Source organism: Misgurnus anguillicaudatus, chromosome 19 (assembly GCF_027580225.2).
Source record: "Misgurnus anguillicaudatus chromosome 19, ASM2758022v2, whole genome shotgun sequence".
In the NCBI taxonomy this organism is placed as follows: Eukaryota; Metazoa; Chordata; class Actinopteri; order Cypriniformes; family Cobitidae; genus Misgurnus; species Misgurnus anguillicaudatus.
In genome coordinates this window covers 36587762-36608686 of record NC_073355.2, presented here as the reverse complement: position 1 = coordinate 36608686, position 20925 = coordinate 36587762, and the positions used below count along the sequence as shown (strand labels likewise).

At 35.4% G+C, this 20925-nt stretch overlaps 4 protein-coding genes across 6 annotated transcripts in view; 1 reads left to right on the top strand and 3 right to left on the bottom strand.

Moving 5' to 3' along the window:
• arhgap17b (Rho GTPase activating protein 17b) overlaps positions 1-1412 on the bottom strand; it is a 46778-nt gene extending 45366 nt beyond the window's left edge. For 2 of the 3 annotated variants that reach the window (XM_055194726.2, XM_055194729.2), the window contains exon 1: positions 1083-1412. In XM_055194726.2, the coding sequence (XP_055050701.2) occupies positions 1083-1135 (53 nt within the window). In that variant the 5' untranslated portion in view covers positions 1136-1412. The remainder of the gene's footprint in view (positions 1-1082) is intronic. The other variant, XM_073857583.1, reaches the window with a different exon arrangement.
• Positions 1413-4996: 3584 nt separating this feature from the next.
• On the top strand, positions 4997-7081 carry aqp8b (aquaporin 8b). The gene is made up of 5 exons (XM_055180469.2): positions 4997-5507; positions 5741-5867; positions 6009-6223; positions 6311-6445; positions 6541-7081. The coding sequence occupies exons 1-5, from the start codon at positions 5200-5202 to the stop codon at positions 6581-6583; spliced, it is 828 nt and encodes a 275-aa protein (XP_055036444.2). The 5' UTR covers positions 4997-5199; the 3' UTR covers positions 6584-7081.
• Positions 7082-9261: 2180 nt separating this feature from the next.
• cbx8a (chromobox homolog 8a (Pc class homolog, Drosophila)) lies at positions 9262-12245 on the bottom strand. The gene is made up of 5 exons (XM_055194724.2): positions 12019-12245; positions 11808-11851; positions 11280-11345; positions 11102-11168; positions 9262-10805 (listed from the first exon to the last, which is right to left on the bottom strand). The coding sequence occupies exons 1-5, from the start codon at positions 12085-12087 to the stop codon at positions 10026-10028; spliced, it is 1026 nt and encodes a 341-aa protein (XP_055050699.2). The 5' UTR covers positions 12088-12245; the 3' UTR covers positions 9262-10025.
• Positions 12246-15287: 3042 nt separating this feature from the next.
• On the bottom strand, positions 15288-20104 carry cbx4 (chromobox homolog 4 (Pc class homolog, Drosophila)). Its single transcript, XM_055194723.2, has 5 exons — positions 19773-20104; positions 19656-19699; positions 19180-19245; positions 18288-18354; positions 15288-17902 (listed from the first exon to the last, which is right to left on the bottom strand). The coding sequence occupies exons 1-5, from the start codon at positions 19839-19841 to the stop codon at positions 16583-16585; spliced, it is 1566 nt and encodes a 521-aa protein (XP_055050698.2). The 5' UTR covers positions 19842-20104; the 3' UTR covers positions 15288-16582.
• Between the last annotated feature and the right edge of the window lie 821 nt (positions 20105-20925).

Below are 20925 nucleotides of genomic sequence, written 5' to 3'. Positions count from 1 at the left end.
CAGCCAAGACCAGCACAAGCTGGTGAGCTGGTCTTACCTGGTCTCCCAGCTTGGTTTTTGCTGGTATTGCTGGTGTAGCAAGCTGGTCTAGCTGTGTTTTGGTCACTTTTTAAGCTGGTCTAGCTGGACTTAGCTGGTCATGCTGGAAGACCAGCTGATCCACCAGCTTGACCAGCTTTGCCAGGCTGGGAGGACCAGCTTAGACCAGCTACTGCCACCTTAAACCAGCAAAAACCAGCTACCAGCCTATGCTGGTCCTTGCTGGATTTTTCAGTAGGGGTGATGTTGAAATCGCAAAGCACGTGCACATATTGAACAATGTGTCTGTCTGAGCTTTTTAAGTCAAGACGAACTCTGACACATACATACACACATACATTCATGATCCCCACAGCATTTAATGTATACAATGCAACTAGTACTACAAACCCATAACAGCATTAGAGCTCCATTAATTTACTATTATTGTGATTAATTTATAGTATTTACTATAGTAAACTTCCCTATACTCCTTAGGAAAATGAACTATGGTTTTATTACAATGAAAACAATATAGTTAAACCATGGTTACAACTAATTAACCATGGATTTGCTACAGTAACCATAATTTAACCATTGTTTTATTAATGGAAACAAAGTACAAATAAGCACAATTACTACACATTTACTATAATGGCTACCTTGGTTAATTTCTGAATTTGTGTGAAGGATTATAGTATAATTACTTTAATATACCATAGTATTATGAAGTATTTACTAAATATATTGAAAAGCTGCAGTACATACTGTAGTATACTTCAATGTCTAGTACACTAGTATATATAAATCTTACTACAGTTGACTATAATAAATCACAAAGTGCACTACAGTAGTTTTCACGTGGATACAATGTCTCCAAACGCACTATAGGTTTTTTTAATGTGTCTACCAACAGGAGATTTGTCATCTTTCTTAAATGCTGTATCTTGTTGCATAGCAAGCATTGCAAGTGTTAAAATCTGTTAGATACTTCGCTCCACACGTAAACCCAATGACACTCCCGACTTTAGTTCAGAGTACAAGCTTTGTAAAATAACACAAACCTGCCGACGGTCTGGTTGGCGAGCTGTTTCATGCGGTTAAACTGTTTCTTCATCTTGTTATCTTTTCATCCACCAACATATAAAACTTGAGAAACGCAAAAGTCCCGGGTAAATCAAAGCGACGCCCGCGAGCGCGACGCTGCCATTGTGCGCGCAACCGGATCCGAACCCGAGACACAGTAACATGTACTGTAATGCACTTTATTCATAGAAAAACTTCACGTCCGAAGCGTTTCTTTCGCTTTTCATCCTCTCGTTTTCAGGCTGGGTCACTGAACAGCAGCAACGCGAGGAAATAGGAAGTGCAGTTCACTTCCCTGTTGTACAGTGACACATGACACCTTCAGTATGAATGTATAGATTAGCACAGGGTGCCATACTGCATACAACAGTAAATATCAACCTTTTGACTTCATCCTTTAGTCTTCTAATTGTCCATAATAATATCCGAAACACAATTTGCACACAATAAAATATTTTAGAGCTTGGTGTGACTAGAAAGCTGTGTTAGCTATAAAATAACCACTTGAAAACTTGAAAAATCTTAATTGCACATTTCTTCAAGTTGTTTAAGCTTATTATAATGCTTGTTTAGTATTATTTTAAATGAGTGAAGTCACCTTGAAGCCCGATTGGAAGTTTGTTGATGCCCCCTAGTGGCCCTCGGTCCGCTGGTTGAGATACATCCCACGTGCCTTAAACTCAGACCTAAGCGTTTATTCTTTGAAAAAAAAGCTCTTTAAAATAAAATGATGTATTTAGTGAGGTTTGTGTAGATAAATTACAGAGCTTCAATAGAATATAATGCTAAGTTATATGCTAAGGCTTGACATGAATAGTTTTATTTGGCATTTTTTTTGCATTAACTTAAAGGCACAGAATAAAACAAATTAAAGGGAACATTTCACATTACTTTTTTAAGACGTGAAATAAATCTTTGGTGTCCCCAGAGGATGTATGAGAAGTTTTAGCTCAAAATACCATATAAATCATTTATTATAATAACATGTTAAAATTGCCACTTTGTAGGTGTGAGCAAAAATGTGCCGTTTTTGGGTGTGTCCTTTAAAATGCAAATGAGCTGAATTCTGCACTAAATTGCAGTGCTGTGGTTGGATAGTACAGATTAAGGGCCAATATTATTCCCTTCTGACATCACAAGAGGAGCCAAATTTTATTTGTTCACATGCTTGCACAGAATGGTTTACCAGAACTAAGTTACTGAGTTGATCTTTCTCACATTTTCTAGGTTGATAGAAGCACTTGGCACCCAATTATAGCACTTAAAGGAGCATTTCACCAGTAGAAACATTAATCTTTATTGAAAGTGCGTCATATTTGTAGTCGAAATGTAACATACATTTAGAATTTGGTGCCTTTTTGACAGAGAAAAGGGGTGTTGGTAGTCTTACCCCCTCAACAAAGATATTGGACTTCCTGCTTTTAATTATGCAAAATGATGATTTTTACATCATTGAAAGAAGGAAGTGCAACACTAAAATCTGTATTTCTCCTGTCTCAGTGGCAACTGAGGAAATGATGCATGACCATTCAAAAACATGACTGCGGTTCTAACTATACAAAGCTTAATGCAAATAGGTGGAGTTAAACATGAAAAAAAATGTCCCCTTTAAATAAAAAACTAAATAAAAAAGTCGTTTGACAGGTTTGTGATTACGCCCCAACTTCAAATTCAATGTAGTCTAGTGTCACCTGGTGGCCAGTGTTGATATTCTGCTATAGAGATATAATAGTAACCAGCAGCACATTGATTTTTTATTTGGCAGTGTAGATCTATATCTAAAATTGTATTCACTTAAATGATACAACAATTTAGCTTATACCATGAGTCTGTTGAATGCTGTATTCTGATTGGTTGAGAAATGTTCCATGTGTATGCATTATTTTTTGATAACCGCACTCCTAACTTGTCAAATGTCTTAAAAATAGGCACCAGAGCAATGTTTGTGGTAACCGTGTTATAAGAGGAATAATTGACTCTGGTCCTTTGAATTATTTAAAAATAATGCACACCCACGGTGTTACGGCATTACCACCTTGTGTGTGTATTAATTTATTATAATTCAATGACCTGTCGTCAATTATTCCTTACTTAACCAGCAATTACGCATAACCTGGCAAATTTTCTGCATTGATTCGATTTAAACTTTATGTACACAATGTCAGCCTATTCAGTCCAATATTTATTTTCAATGAATAACTCTTATAAATTGTAATAAAATCAACACATCAAGGCACATCTCAATGAAAAATTATCTTTTTCATTAATTGAGGTACAATTACAATTATGTTTAATAACAGCTAGGCTGTTAAACTCACAAATTTTATTATTTTCTCTCTTACTTCAACCTGCTCAGGCACAACACATGGTTTACACAACATTTAATCACACAAAATAATCTGTTAGCATTCTCTTATTTTATTTACCACAAATTTAAATGTGATCCTGGACCACAAAACCAGTCATAAGGTTCTTTTTTTGGACAATATTTGGCCAAGATTAAACTATTTGAAAATCTGGAATCTGAATGTACAAAAAAATTACTACTAAAACTATTGAGAAAATCATCTTTGAAGTTGTCCAAATGAAGTCCTTAGTGACACATATTACTAATCATAAATATTTTTTATATATATTCATGGTAGGAGATTTACAAAATATCTTTATACACTGAAAAAAACAACTTGTAAAATGTACTTTAAAAAATCCTCGTAACAATTTGCACGAACTTTTTTTAAGTAAAATTTACTGCTTTTTTATAAGTAAAACTTACTACTTACTACTTACTAAAATCAAATAAAATTTACTTAAAATTGCATGATAAAACATATGTTAAATAATTCATTAAATGTTACTTAATTATTTTATTTAGAAGTTAGATTTATTTTAATCGTTTAGGTAAAGTCTATTAGGGTTTTTTTTTTAATTGAAGCATTGCTGTCCTAATAATATTAAATAAATCGTACTTTCTGTTTGTTATATTCTTTAACATATTCCTATGGGCCTAGTTATTTTTAGTGTTATAAATGGCATTATAACACAAAATTCATGACTGACAACAAGTCAGTCATTGAATAAACTTGATTCGGAACCGAAACGCACACAAACTGTGTTTCTGACATGCATTATCAGCACTGTGGAGAGAATTACAATACAATGTTCTGAACAGCGTTCATGTAAAGAAACACTGATCACCTGAACGGTGACTTCAAAAAATTATTATTTACAACAAAACAACATCAATAATATAAGGGCTTAAACCTTTATGACATTTTGCTAACAAATATTTAAGTAGTTAAAGTTCTTATCAGTTCTTATTCTGTGATAAAGCTTAAAAAATAAAAATTTTCAGGCGCAAAGAATTGTGGGTACATGTGCAAATAAATTTAAGTAAATTTTACTTATAATATCTAATAAGACTTACTATTCCCACACAGTTCATTTTTTACATGAATTAATTGTGTATTTATCATCATTTTACTTATGAAAATATAGTTCTCAATAAATGTTATTATTATTATGTAGAAATTATGAGAGTTAATATAATAAATATTACTACACCAAAAAGTTCGTTTTTTCAGTGTATGATCTTGATTTAATATCCTAATGATTTTTGGAATTAAAAAGATAATTTTGATCCATACAGTGTATTGTTGGCTATTGAATATACCCGTACTACTTACAGTAGGACTGGTTTTGTGGTCCAGGGTCACAAATGTGTTATTTTCATAGCAGTTATATTCTAATGCTTTCCCATGCTAATAGCCGTAAAGTTAACCTTTAATTTGTGCTTTTAGTGAGAAAATGCCTTTCCAATATTAAGTTGGTTAAGTTACTAGTTTTTCTTGTAACCTGTATAACCAAGACATTTTGCAGGTTAAACTTTCTCATGTTTAAATATACTCTGTTCTCATAGACCTAAATTAGCTGAGTGTGGATGAATGTTAAAAAGTAATCTCTTTAAGCATGTATTCTCCAAACTCCAATAGCTCAAATGAAGTGGTTTGACATTCGGATCAATGAACAACATATTTGCCCTCAAAGGTCACTAAGCAATGTAATGTTCCCTGTTACTCCCATTCAAATGATAAGTACATGCCCTCTGCCTCTAATATAAGATACATCCATTGGACCTCTAGCTCTCACTTGGGAATAATGGCTAAAGCCGAAGTGCAACTTGAAGACATGGAGAAAGCATTGATGAAACAACCAGTAGTGGGAAAGATGAGCCTCTATGAGCGAGTGTTTCAACCGTGTGTAGCCGAGCTGGTGGGCACCACCTTCTTTGTGTTTATAGGATGTGTTTCTGTCATTGAAGATGTGGAGACTGCGGGCAGACTTCAGCCGGCATTGGTTCATGGTCTTGCAGTGGCGGTACTCATTGCATGCATGGCAGAGATCAGGTACTGGTAATAAATCTCTAGCATACTATAAATGTGGAGTGGACCACTTCATGCAAACTTGTGATTTAAATAAAATAAATGTTACCTCTTTGCAATGTAAACATTTTTAATTCTATAAAATATAGAATTAATTTGCTTTAAACAAACTGTATTTAGGGAAAAATAATACCTTAATATTACAGACCAACAAATGCATCATATCTTAAATGCATTGTTTTACTTTGATTACACAGCGGTTCGCATTTCAATCCGGCATTCACAATAGCTGTCTACCTTTGTGGTGGAATGCATCTGAAGATGGTGGCACCATACTTGATCTCTCAGATCACAGGAGGTTTGCTGGGTGCAACCATGGCCAAAGTAAGTTTAGTATAACTGCTTAATCTCTCAGGTTATAGTGTTGGGAACATAGCAAAGCATAAATCTTAAAATCTGAATGCAATGCAAAACTTCACATAGCTTCACTAGTAATTTGACACATTTTTTCTGGTTGATTTTCAGGGCATGACCTCAGCTGCAAACTATGGCAAAGCTCAAGGTGCTGCTTTTACAGTTCTCCAGTCAGAAGATCAGATTGTGAAGGCTTTATTGGGTGAAACCGCTATGACGTGTTTAATTACCATAGTGGTGTTACTGGGTGCCGTAAATGGCAAGAGCAAAAGTCCCTTGGTGCCGTTTATGGTGGGCTGCACGCTCATTATTAATGTTCTAGCAGGGTATGCTTATTCATGTGGTGGCTCAGAAAGACACGTGCCCTTGTCTCTGTACAGACTGAAGGTTAAATGACTCTGTGTGGTTTGCAGGGGTGATGTGTCTGGTACCTGTCTGAATCCTGCAAGAGCTTTTGGACCTGCAGTGCTAACCAACTACTGGACTTATCACTGGGTGTATTGGGTCGGTCCGATTGCCGGAGGGCTTATTGCCGTTGCATTAGTAAGGTAAAGATCTTAGGATTATTATATAGTTATTGTCATTAGGCAATATGAACAATGTATGATATGAGGCTGCTAATTTTTACTACTTTCTCTTTCAGACTTTTGCTTGGGGACAATAACACACGTGTCCTGATAAAGTAATATCAATGCACAGATATTTTACATGTTTCTCATCCATACTTGGTCAATTTAGTTTTATAGCTGCTTTTAAAAGAACTGAAGAGTTTCTAAAGTGATTAAGGGGGAAATGGCCATCCTGTTTTTTTAACAGGAATAAATGGATGAAATGCAAGATTTTATATTATTTAAATGTTAGGGATATAGAAATCATTTAACTGTAATCATAAAAATAGGATTAAACATGTATGGAAATGCAATACATTTTAAACAAAAATGTATTTAAATATTCTTTAACTCTCTTAAAATTCTATCAAGTTTATATGTGTACATAAATGTTACATTTCCATCTATTTAGTAAAACATTACAATACAAATGTCTTTTAAATGCTTTTTTTATTTTGCAAAAAGGACAAAATGTGTTATACTTCAGTAAATAAGCCAGGTTATACATAAACTGAATGATTTAGCTGACTATGAAGAAGCAAAGAGGTGTAAAACATTTTGGAAACTTTTAAAGCCACAGTGTCAAAGGTGATGACCCTCTCATATCTGTCACTCTCTATAATGCATCACCTGGGAAATTATTCAGCAGTTAGTTATAAAGGTTATTCAGTATCAGTTAAAATAATCAGTTTAATCATATCAGTTAAATGAACACAGAGAGAAGACTATTGATAAGTCACTAACAGATTCCTAATTGTTGAGTAGTAATGTGTAGGCCTACACTGAAATATAAATACACATGAAGTTGAAAACATTAAATCAATGTTTAATGACATTCCTAACTTTTTAAATTTGCATTTAATTTATTTTACGCAATATAACCTATGCAATTATATTAAAGTGTTCATGAAATATATATATATATATAGCGTTGACAACCTAAAGGATTCTAAAGGGTTAAAGATTTCAGTAACATATACAATTATAACAATAAACTAGTTTTAATTATTTTTTTGATCTGAAGAGCGCGCATCATCTCCTCGTGTATGATTGAACAGCGCTCTGAGGTCACGCGCTCACTGAGTAGCCTACACTGTAGATCCACGCTGCAAATAACACAAATTCACAGTGTGTCGCAAAGTGATATTCACTCCCATATTTTGAAGTAAATTGCCAGCGCAATGATTCTCTTAAAAGTGCAAATTATCAGTTAAAATTTTGAATTAAAATTGAATCAAAATAATTATTTTAATTGAATTGAATATAATTTAATTTAATTATTATCGTCAATCCTTGAAAACGCCTCAAACACGTCTCCCCAATTTACTTTTTAAAGTGTATTTTTAAAACAAACTAATATGACAGTACTTGCATAAAAACACGTTAAGCCTATTTATCACTATGTGTCCGTACAAATTCACTCAAAAACGGGGGATGTTTCAATCCATTGTTTACTTTTCAAGATAAAGATTATTTGTCGGGGTTATGGTTCCACATCCTCAGAACCTTTCTATTGAACAAAGGGTTTTTCGTACTGAAAAAAATGTTTAACAAACTATAAAAGGTGAAAGAAAAGGATCTTTGGAGAACAAAAAAGGTTCTTCTATGGCACCGCTGCATAGAACCTTTTTAGCAGCTTTATTTTTAAGAGTGTCGGGTCAAATAGGGACAAAATTAACCTATAAATTATAGACAAACTAAGTTAATTTTAACTCGGCGACTGGGTTTGTCCTTATTTGAACAAATCGTCAGTTGAAACATCTCAGGATTTTTAGAGTGTGTGTTTTTTCGTTAATTTTGAATGAAAGGATGCTTGTTACGGGTGAAATAAATGGGTTATTTGGAAGAAAAGATTGTGCTCTATCAAGTTCATGGCGACATCTTGTGGCTTTTTGTGAACTGAATCTTCTTGAATAAAGGATCGTTAATGTCTTATAAAACAGAATTTCACTTTCAATGAAATCAATCTGCTAATTTTGAAACCCAACCTATGTTAGCGTATTGTTTTCCAGTTTTGAAAAAAAAACATATTGCCAAGATATTTTGACAAACAATAAAACTGAAAGACATACGACACTTATATAATTGACACAACTTATGATTAAAACATTAGATAAAATGTATACGTCCAAATGTAGTCCCTCTGCTTCGGCACTCGTACGCTATAATAGTATATAAAATAAAATAATAACAACTAACAAAAATATCTAGCTCAATAAAAAGCTTTATAAGTATTTCCTTTAAAGGCATATGTCTGCGTGCACTCTAAAACACGCTTAAGTCAAATATGGACAAAACCATACATGTTTTAAATTTACCTAAAATTTTTGTCCATATTTAAACCAATCATGGATTGAAACGACTCCGCATTTTACAGTGTGAAAAAAGGTAAACTAAGTTAAACTAAATAGATAATGTTTTAAAGGAATGTACACCTCAATCATCGATATAATAATTATAAAGCATTACACCTAATGTCATTAAAACCGGGCAGGCGGTTCTTTGTAATATTGAATTACATATTGTCAAAATAATTACTAAGGCTTGCCTAAAATGAAAAAAAAAAAGTGTTCAGAGATGAACATCATTTAGGCAAATTCTTAGTTTGCTAAAGGGTAATATCAAAAGTTGTGTTTAAACAACGACAATTAATAATAGAAAGAGGCTTGTTGACATATAGCTAAATTACATTTTTATTTTAGGCTCTGATACACATCGGTCTCTATGCAAAAATAAGGAACCTTTACGCTAATCACTTAATTAATGTCAAGTAATTTCTTTTATACATTTTAGCGGCCAAATCACTGTACCACATGTACCCAGCATAATTACTAATCAAATTTAAAACAGTAAATATTAGTACCAATTTATTTAATATTTGACGAGGAAATTATGTTAAATGTCGTCTGTTTAATGATGAGATTTCAGGGCACCAAACAGTCATATCAATTAAACATTTTTAATTGTAAAGGAATACCAAATTCCTTTAAATATTTAGGATCAAAATTAAAACCGAATAAAGATAATTAAATGTATAGCTTATCTACTTTTTTCGCCTTTTTAAAAGGTTGTGTTTTAATACAAGACTACTTCGTTTGGACCTTGTACAAATATATACAAAAATCTGATCGGAACAAATAACAAATACACGTCAAAAAAAAAAAAAAAAAGAGGAACTAACCAATATCCCCTAAAAAGGTGCATTAAGTTGAAATGATAATGTGTGTTAACAGCATCTATGCCTACATTCATAACAAAGCTGAAGGTGGCAACAAATAAAGCGGAGAACGAAACTGGTGAACATTACATAAAATCTGGGTTATAGAAAAATAAACTTCATTTGGACATCATTTTCATAGAAAATATGAATGGAAATGTAGGCTAAACATATACTTTTTGCAATATATACACGATTGCAAGACTTTGTTGTACAGTAAATATACTATAAAAATGCAGGCTGTTTAGTTGGATTACCATATTTCATGTTTACAATATGTCACATCATTTACCTAAAATTACATCATATTTTCTCCTTAAAGAAACCTTTGTCCGTTGAACTCTCTTTGATGGTCACAGTCAGAGATTTACTAGTTACATCAGTTACAATAATTTTCTCCATGTTCTTCAAACAGGGCAGCCAGGACTCGTCTGTTTCGTCTACAAAACTCAAAGCCAGTTCATCACTGGTTTGACTTGTGGATCGAAATAGATTATTTTTGGGAGGCTGTTGTATTTTGGGTTGTTGGTTCATGGCACCACTGGAGCCCTCCTTCCGTCCATGTCCCAAAATATCAAGACCTTTATTTATCATGGTGCCACCAAGTGTAAAATTTGTATCACTTGATCTGCCCCCCATTTGTTTCTGAATACTGCTCGATTCATGAAACTTCTGCGTTAAATGGATAACATCGTGGTTGGATGTCTCGCCGTGCCTCTCTATTTTGGATGGCCGATAAGATAATGCTTTATCTGGCTTTCTCTTAACGCTTTCAGCGGATGGACCTTCAGCTGGACGCTGCTTTGGTTTTGGTCCCCGTTTTTTCGGTGAATCGGTAAAATCTAAAGGGCGTTGCGATGTTGTCGCATGCGCCGGTGGGCTTCTCTCAGGATCAGGGGGTCGGATGCGAACACTTTCGCCTCGATTCACGGTGCTCGGTGGAAAGATCGTCGGCACGACCGTCCGTAGCCCCTCGCGTGCCCGAGGCGTCACAACCGGCTCTGCGACGGGGAAAGACACGCGTATCCCTCGTGACATCTCCCGTCTATACTCATAGTTTTTGCTCTTTGCTTTAGCTTTTGCCTACAAATGTAAAATATAGATATTTTTATAAAATGATAGTCAAATATATTTTCATCATATTTTACGTCGGTAAATTCTACATTATTTAAATACAAACGAAATCAACACATTTTAAAACACTTTTAAAAGGGCATGCCACAAAAAGTAAATTTTAAACGTATAAAAACTGCCGTGTCTTAAGAAACATATAAATCATAGCATTACACATTTCAATAAACATTTATTCACTCACATTCAATTCACGAGTTCGCATTGGCATGTAAACAAATATCAAATAAAACATAATATTCACTAACCTTCAATAAGAAAGTTTCTGGTTTAGGCCCTCTCTTTTTTGGCCCAAACAGTTCCCTCTCCCGCTCTCTGTAAAACATATTTAAATAAACTATAGAAGCTACAAAAAACGATTTTTGAAAACCATTTGAATAGTTCATTTATCCGCTAGAATTATAAAAATAACGAAGACATGCCGACCTCTCTTCAAAAGCGGCGAAAAGGCGTTGATCCAAAATATTCTCCTGTGGTTCCCAGGTGCTGTATCTACACGAATAAATCGCAATTTAACTAGCAGCAAACCGTAACATACAATGCGAACACAATTACAAAGTTCGAAAAAATTATTAATAATTAAATTACATTAAAATAAGAACAATAAAAAGAAAAGCAATTATCTATTTTAAAACATCGATCATCCATATTATGTAAATATGTGCATGACTAATATGCATTAATTCATACACAAAAGCGTGTGCTATGATGTTTATTAATGATTTATAAGCTCAAGCAAAAACAAATAAATCAAACTGTCGTGCTTGTAATGCTTAATAAATATTGGATGCCGAATTCTTGAATGTTTCCCATTATTGGCCTTGTCAGCTCGCATTCACGGGCGCACCGTTACACAGCGCTGGCTTCAGCCGTGCTAACATTCCGCAAACACGGGAAGCACAAAATGCATTCTCCCGTTACAATCCATATCGTGAAATCGTTGTTATCACTCACTTTTGAGACCAGCCTTTCCATTTGACCAGAAACTCCATCCGTCCCTGCGGGCGAAAGCACACACACGCGCACACACATACTCAGATTAGCAGGCTAGCGCTGCTAAGCTAACATAACGCGTATAACATGTCATTTCGGCGGACATAAACAGACCCAGCCGCCGCTTCGACAGAGCCGAAATGGCGACGACGAGGTCGGGATTGCCACTTACTCTCCGTATGCGCCGTTTAATGATGGATTCGGCGGCGAAGACCCTTTCCCCGACGGCCGACAGCTCCATGTTTACTTCTACCTCGCAGCTATTTTTCCACAGCCCTCTGCCTGAATAATCTTCGGCAGCCCATAATACTCCGAGGATACGTCATCACGTTCTAAACTGTTGCCATGATACTGCAGGACGGCGTTACTATGCGAGCAGCAGCAGACCTACCGCTCGAGGAAGGGCGGAGCCAAACATCGTGGCACTAGCTGAGGCGAATGTCCATTTATACGTCATTGTAAAAATATCACAAATGTCGAATGTAGCCTTGGTACACGTGTCACTATGAACTGCAGAACGCACCCGCTAATCACATCTGTACGCAAAATTACCGCGATGATTGTGAAAATGGCCAGAGATCTCAGCGAGTGTCATGACACAACATATTGCAATTCTTATGTTTCAAATACAGCAGGTGTTAAGCTCACGATTCGCTTTGTTTTAGCGGTCATTTTGTTTAACATTAGTAGGTCAAATGTAAGGTTTTGTACTCTCGCGTTTAAACGCTATGAAAACCAATGTTAAACAAAAGCAAACGGGACATGGCGAATCAATGCAGCCATATTTCCCAGTGCGTCGTGCTTTCCCTTTCAAATGACAGTAGGCTAGACTATTAAAAATAAGAGTGCTAAAAAGGGTTCATCGCAGCCATTTTTGGTTCCTCAGATAACCTTACAGTAAACGATATACGGTAACGAAGAACCTTTAGTGCAAAGGAAAATAGCTCTGGATGCCAGCGGTTTTTATTAAACCATAACCCCGACAAAGAACCTTGTATGAACCTTTATTTTTAACAGTGTAGACATTTTAGATGCAGTCTGTTCAAATCACCAAATGAATGTCAGACATTTGAGATGCAAATCAATTTTAATAATTAGTAATCATGATAAAATATAGTAAATAACGAATTTAAACAATAGCCTACATTAAATATGATTTCATAAAATGATTAGTAATACATTCACACATCTATTCGTTTGTATTTTTTCCTTTCCTTCTTTTATTTCGTCAACAACTAAAACAAAATAAGAATATAATCATTGTAAATATTTTAAAACAACAATAATGAAGGATAAATGTCGCAATTTGGGATAAACGCCTCTTCTAGTCTAAATCCTAAACTCCATCAATATGTTTTTATACTTTTAAAAAATATACAAATTTTCCCTCGTATGTTATGTTTATTTTAACGTTAAATTTGATCTGTAAATGGTCAATAACATGGCGACTATTTCTTTTTTATTTGATGGATTTATTCGATTTCGTATTTATTTGATGTAAAGCATAACAACCTGTATTATTTTAATAATATGTATTATTTCGTTCGTATTTTATTTCGATTACATTAATTACTATTATGGTCCGGTTCCCCTTTGTTTATTATAATTATTATTACTAATGTTACTATTATTAATATTATTATTTTTATTATCATCCTCATTATTATTATTGTCATTATTTATCAATTTCATTGTTCGTATTGCAACCTACAATGCTCATAAAAAACTGACCGTAAAATCTATTTTGCTGATTACTTTATAAAAAACGGTTTTCAAGCCCAAATTGTTAAAATATCTATAAATAACTAACGTAATGAGTTAAACAAACAATAAGGTAGTTAAATAATAGGTTAATTTAATGTCTAACATGTGCAAATATTCAGCCTGGAAGACCAAGGTATATTCTTTAACATTTTAATTTAATTCATTTATAAAGTAGGCTACATTAATAGCATTTTCACATTTTATACAATCTAATCTGGCTAACATTATTTCAACAGTGTTAATTCTGGGTTTATTGCATCACTCGACTCGGCATCACGTAATGACAAAATAAACAACAAAATTGACTAAAGCTGCATTATTCGTTTTTTTCTGTGTATTTGTTTTGTACAATGTATGCATTTGGCAAATGCTTTCATTCAAAGCGACTTTCAAAGCGCTCAAGGATGTATTTAATCAATTCATGTATTATTTGTACGTTATCTTTATTTATTATTATTTTGTGCACCTAGAAGGCAAACTTCTGTTATAGTTTGTTGTACTGTGAAAACCATAAATCACGTTAAATATACATATATAAAAATGAACTCTCAAAAAGAGAGGGTTGTAGTGATGCACCTTTACAAGTCGAAATAAAATTGTGTCGTGAATTAATTATTTTAATTTATTTAACCGTATTAATTGCTTCTCACATTAATCGGTTTAAGTGCAGGCAGTCACTGTGAAATTAATAAACGCCACAATTAAATAGGATTATTTTAAATAACTAAAAATAAACTTACAGCACAATTGTGAGCCAACATCATCAACATCGGTTCTTTTGTTTGTGCATTGTACTGCACCCTGGTAATCCAGTCTATAAACATGAGTCCATTAACAAAGACCAATAACAATGGCGACACGTGTCACATTTTGGGACGTCCCTTATCGTATTGTGGAGGACGATCTATCTGTGTACATGTCTGTATAAACATAGGGTACACATTACATGGCATTTTTGTGCAAAATATGTATTCGTTCATGTTTACATTGTTCATTGAGAATGATACTGGGTATTTATTAGTAAACCAGGACAGAATGACACCCACGTTTTATCTTACATTTATAGTAAACACAGACAAATACCAAATAATAAATATATATAGGCTAGCTCGTATAAGCGCGTGCAGGCACGTCCGCTTGTCATATTATCTAAAAATGGGTCGCCTTTACATTGCTGGATCCAATGCTGTGATTGCTTACCATTATCACCTTTTTAAAATATATTTTTAATCATGTGTGTTCTTTTAAGATCACGACATAGATAAGCTGCCCGATTTAGAAAGATTTTAGTCACATTTAGGTTGATCTGTCAAATAAATTCATTTTCATTATTTATACATATTAGTTTATATTTTTATCTAGTAGTCGATAGTTTAGATGGAGAATGTGAGGTTGATCCTTGTCTGATTTATATAAGATACTGAAAAGAAAACGTTGAATCTCGTTTGATGTCAGGAACATGGTACTGCACCTAGGAGGCAGCATGGCTAAAATTAAAAATAAAATGGTGGTTATTTTTTATTTCAGTCCTGAATGTCTATAGGTTCAAACTTATTGTAAATCGTTAAAATTCACCAAATGTTGAAGACCCCTTCTCCGTCTCTGTATGCTAATGGAGAATGCTAAATGAAAATTAAAGACTAAAATGAAAGGTATACGGAATCAAACACTGCATCATACATTGCAAAACATATTTTTATTGTTGAAGAGATTTTCACATGGATTTAAGAAGCACTTCCATTCAAGGTGTATTATGTATAAAATTACATGCATATAAAATACCCATAACCCTGACACTATTATTACAAAAATTGTATATTACAATTTTAAATTGTTAACAATTATAAGTATCTGAGCAGGTACCTACATTGTATTGAAAGTAAACAGACTCCAATACAGAATTTTACTGTCCATTATAATGGACATATACGTCCATTATACTGTCAATCCTAAGATCTTTAATCATATAACAGGACATACAGGTCAGATTATCTGTGGCTGTGGTCACACGGCTGCAATAGAATTATTCCACATGAAGGTTAGATGTAGCTTTTATTAACGTTTTAATGAATGTAATTACAAAATATGTCCAGGAGACGATAAAGTGCAACTTAAACGTTTTAAGGGTAGGGAACATCAAACAATCCAGTTTTTATCTGGCATTGAACAAGAAAGACCTCACAGGTCAACAACATCTGGAAGTAAAATATTTCATCCAAAAGCAAAACAAGATCTGTTACACTAAATATACTTTTAAAGTATATTTAAACATTTATGATGACACCTTTTAAAGCAACTCAAAATTATAGTTCTTAACTTGATCAAATGGGAATTTTAATTCGTATGAATTACAATTAGAAAAACAAAACAATAATTATACCCCACCCCAAAACCCAACATCAGAGGGGTGAAAGCAAATCGTTCAAAAACGTACAAAGTTGATTGTATAAATTCATAAGAATTAACCAATTCATAAAATACGTACGAATTCCCATGAGATTGTGTTGGTTATATGTAGTCTGAACATGTTTTAAATCCAAAACAGTGGAAGAAAAAGTCTTTACGGGTGACTATAGAGTGTCTGTTAGTTCAAAAAAATGTATATTTAGCTACCCAACAGTTATATTCACAGACATTGAAAAGACTGGATAAGTGCATTAAATGTTAGGCTTTAGTTCTTCAGTTTTACTAGTGTGCTATCTATTAGCCAGTTATTTTCTCAGGTAGGTACAAATTCCTAATAATTCAAAGCGGTATTACACTGTCTATTATACAAAAATGTTTTTATTTACTGTCCCAAAGTTACACTTTAAGAAACTGCAGCAAATCATCTGAATTGTATGCATTACAAAACCCATCATTGACATTTAAACAAATAAACCTTTTATATGCTTATTTGTTAAATGGAATGGCTATGATGCATCAATGCATCTTAAATACATCCAGTCGAACTGATGAGAATCCACTTGCTATTATTCACCGGGAACATATTCCTTAAAGGTCACGGTTAAACAATTTGTGGTGATATCCGTGATGATAACGTTACCCAGAAACGATTTGAAATGGTTGTCCACTTTCTCTGAGCTGTCCTTTGCTTTCTCCACAGGAGAATGGGCTTCAATGGGAAGCTGTTTTGAAGTTCTTGTTGGACCACAACTTAAGTCAATGGGCTCCTCAAGGATGGGGTCTGTAAAGTCACAACCATAAGCTTCGCCGGTGTGGGAGCTTTTGTAATGCAAATTGATGGGTTCTCTTTGAGGAGAAGAGAGAACTGTATTTGGAGCGCTGATGCTTCTGCAGCTGAAAAACTGCTTACAATCTCTCACATCCTCACCGGGTTCTGACAGGTTTCTCTTGCGGTTACTGACTTTGATGTCCATGTGAGATGGAACAGCTTTCTCCACTGACATTGGTTTGGAGGGCAGCGGCTGACCGTCACATATTTCCATCCGATCGATTACTGCGTCCACTTTTTGTCCAGTCTCTGCAGGTTTAGGTTTGGAAGGTTCGACCTTTTTGTGGGACTTTTCGTGAACACCATCATCAGCAGAAGAAACTTTGCTGATGTTTTCAAGAAAACCATTTTTGTGGCCCTCTACTTGACCCAATGTTTCACCATCAGACTGATTGCCTGTATTCAGATTGTTCCTTGTTGGTTCCCCTTGGTGTTTTGCTGTCTGTACTGCAGACGCTCCCTTGTTTTTTCCTTTAGATGAATGCACACCCTTGTCCATATATTTGCTCATTACAATGACGATTCTGCCATTCTTGTTCTTATTCTTGATGATTTTCATCTTACTGCCGATGCCATTAGGAAGCGCAATGGCTTTGGAGCTCGTCTTAAGTGCACGGTCTTCCTTGTTACTGTTATTCGGCGGTCCCTTAAGCTCAACAGAGAGATCTTTGACTTTGCTCAGGCAACCAGTGTCTTTGTTCCGTATCCACTTCTGTTGTAGGGCTGGAGGGAGGTTCCACCCTTTGTTTGAAGGGTCTTGACCCTTGGCCTCTTTGGGTCCCGAGAACGGCACGTCGTACATCTTTGGGTCTGGCTGGTAATGATGATGTTTTTTGCTGTTTAGCTGGTAGAAGTGTTTCTTTTTCCTACTGATGTGCTGTTCTGCTGGAACCTCCTTGCTGGGTTGGTACTGATGGTGTTTTTTACTGTTAAGCTGGTAGTGCTGCGGTCGTGATCGCTGGATCTGAAAGGAGTCCAGTTTGGGATGGTTCTCCTCATCCAACGATGTGTCTTCGAGACCACCCAGAATGCTGGATCTACGGGCAAATGCTGGGAGCTGGAACGAAAGAAGTAAACATGTGTGAACATCCTAAATGAACTGAACTGTTTAGTTTTAGATAAGAAAATTCTTTGTCGGGTAGCCTAGGCATGTTTCATAATCCTGTTTTTCTTGTTGATCTTGCAAATCAATTGATAGCCATAACCAAAACTGGCAAAAAAAGTCATTGTGAATGAAATTTGTATGACACTAGCATTAGTCATAATGAATCTCTGTACATTGCAGACATAAAGGAGCCGTTGGCAATCCCAATTATTGATTCACAATGAAACACACAGTGCATAAGAATGGTTGGTCATGAATGAGGAATATAGAGAAATATGAACTACTCATGCACTGACTGCGAGACAGAAACAAAGTCATTAAAGGCTTTCCAACGTACCTGGACCAAGGTGTGCTTAGGTTTGGGTCCCCTTTTGCGATATCCCACCAACTGCTCCTGTCTTTCTCTAAAAACCAAGTACAACATATTTTAATTAGTTTTTAATACAAAATACATTCTCAAAATGTAGGTTATAATAACAATTCGTTTTTAATACAACTGTAAACATGAATTAGCCTGTTCATGCTTTCCAGAACCTTTATCATCATGATCATGACTGATCTCCTTGATCACCAGGTTACAATGCATACAAACATAAGCACTATAAGTAACTTGACACTGTTTAACCCATGGAACGTCCTTTGTACTTAAAGTGCAACTAAACAAATATATCACAAGCTATACAATCGAAGCGAGACATTGCTTTTGAATGCTTCGAATTTTTTTACTGTTATCTCCCGAATATTTAAGTACAGGGAGCTCAGGATGACTTGACTGCTGATACTGCTGATTAGATCATAAACATTGGTTTAGGCTGATGCAAGCACAATTGTCTGCTGTACACTTATGAGCTTTATTATTCAAATAATTACAAAGCTTGCCAGGAACAAATGCAAACAAATGTTAAGCTTGAATGCACTGTAAGTCGTTTTGCATAAAAGTGTCTGCCAAATGCATAAATGTTAATGTAGACCTTCAAGACTTAGATCCGAGTAGAAGAAAATTAAATCTTGGTCAATATAAAATGCCACATCAGCTTCATGAATATTGATAGCAATGGCGTGTTTGCAAACTGAATAAAGGCAAGTATCAAGAGAGTCTTTGTGGGACTACAATTAATCTTCACATAGAGCGCTAGAGGACAAGCGGTGACTGTGCAGACAGCTAGCCCCGCCTCCTGTGACCATATATGGTCAACATTACAAGTTCAGTTATTCGTCCTCCATCTCACCTGTTTTGGAAAGCGACAAGAAGTCGCGGGTCAAGAATGTTCTCCTCTGGTTCCCATGTATTATATCTGTAATAACAGAGAGGGAACAGTTTAAATCTGACGCAATTGCAATGATATGCATTCAAAAAGCCCATACAGCAGTTAAACGGATCGCTATAAAAGTGTTCACAGTAAAATAGGCATTTTATAAATTTAAAACAATAATCATACGAACAAAACTTTGTACTTTCGTTCGAAATCTGAAAGACGAAACGTTATTCAGTGCACTTGCTAAAACTGTGACACGGTGGCCATGTTATCATCACTGCTGCTTGTGCTCATGCCAAACCACACATGTGCAGTAAATAAAACGCGCAGAGATCACCCGCGTAAATTTCTGACGGATTCCGCGGCAACGGCTTCTCGCGCCAAATACCGCGTTGGTCGCCTAAATCAACACTGCTTGAAAACAGCATGCACATCAAATAAACACTTACTTGGCCGACCATCCCCGCCACTTCACCAGATACTCGATCCTGCCCTGAAACACGGAGAAATCGTGAGATTTTGAAAACGGCGACATGTACGGTAGTTGCACTTAGCGCCAGTTTTACCTTCCGCAGGCGCTTCTTCTCGATGCCCTCCACCGCGAAGACGTGCTCCCCGACGGCAGGTAGATCCATTCTCGCGCTGTCACCCGCTCGCGGCTAATTCACGCGTCAAATCGTTGCTGCAACGGCTTGGCTCTTTCCGCGCTCTGCCACAGCCGTGGCCCGAGATGAATTCGTCGCTCACCCCTCCTCTCTGAATCTGGCGTGTATTTGTCTCTGTGTTAGCGATGGGCACTGGAAAAGCTGTCTGCTTGCTGCTGCTGCTACTACAGAAAATAGTTCACGCAATAATACGCCGAGGCAGGCGCGTGACGTCAGTCGGCGCGCGGGGAGGGGGAGGTTGAAAAAACTAAATGTGCTAAATGCAGAATGAAAAACTGTAGTGTGGTGTAAACGTTTTAATTAACAACTTGGAAGTATGCACGAATGCTGAACAGCTTGGTTAAAAAGCCAAATCTATCTATCTATCTATCTATCTATCTATCTATCTATCTATCTATCTATCTATCTATCTATCTATCTATCTATCTATCTATCTATCTATCTATCTAGTAGATAGCAATGCCTTTTATAAGCTTTAAATGACATACTTGGTAAGCATACAGGATCTAACATATCAAAACAGCATATTTTTTTATATTCTGTTACTACTGAAAAATCCAGCAAAGACGAGCATTTAAGCTGGTAGCTGGTTTTAGCTAGTTTAAGGTGGCAGTAGCTGGTCTAAGCTGGTCCTCCCAGCCTGGCAAAGCTGGTCTAACCCTAACCAGCTACAATCAGCTCACCAGCTTAGGCTGGTCTTAGCTGAATTTTTCAGTAGGGTATGTGGATAGTAATGCATTTCAAAGACTTTAACTTTAAATTAGCACCTTGCAAATACGCATGAATGCTGAGCATGCTTTGGTTAAAAAACACCCATCAAATAGAATCTCTATCTATCTATCTATCTATCTATCTATCTATCTATCTATCTATCTATCTATCTATCTATCTATCTATCTATCTATCTATCTATTCAGTAGATAATGAGTTGATTTATAGGACCTCATATGTTAAGCATACAGGATCTTAAATTTCAAGCAACGTATCTGCAGAACATTCTGAACTTAGATTTTTGCAAGCAATAAATATTTTATACATGGATGTTTAGATGTGG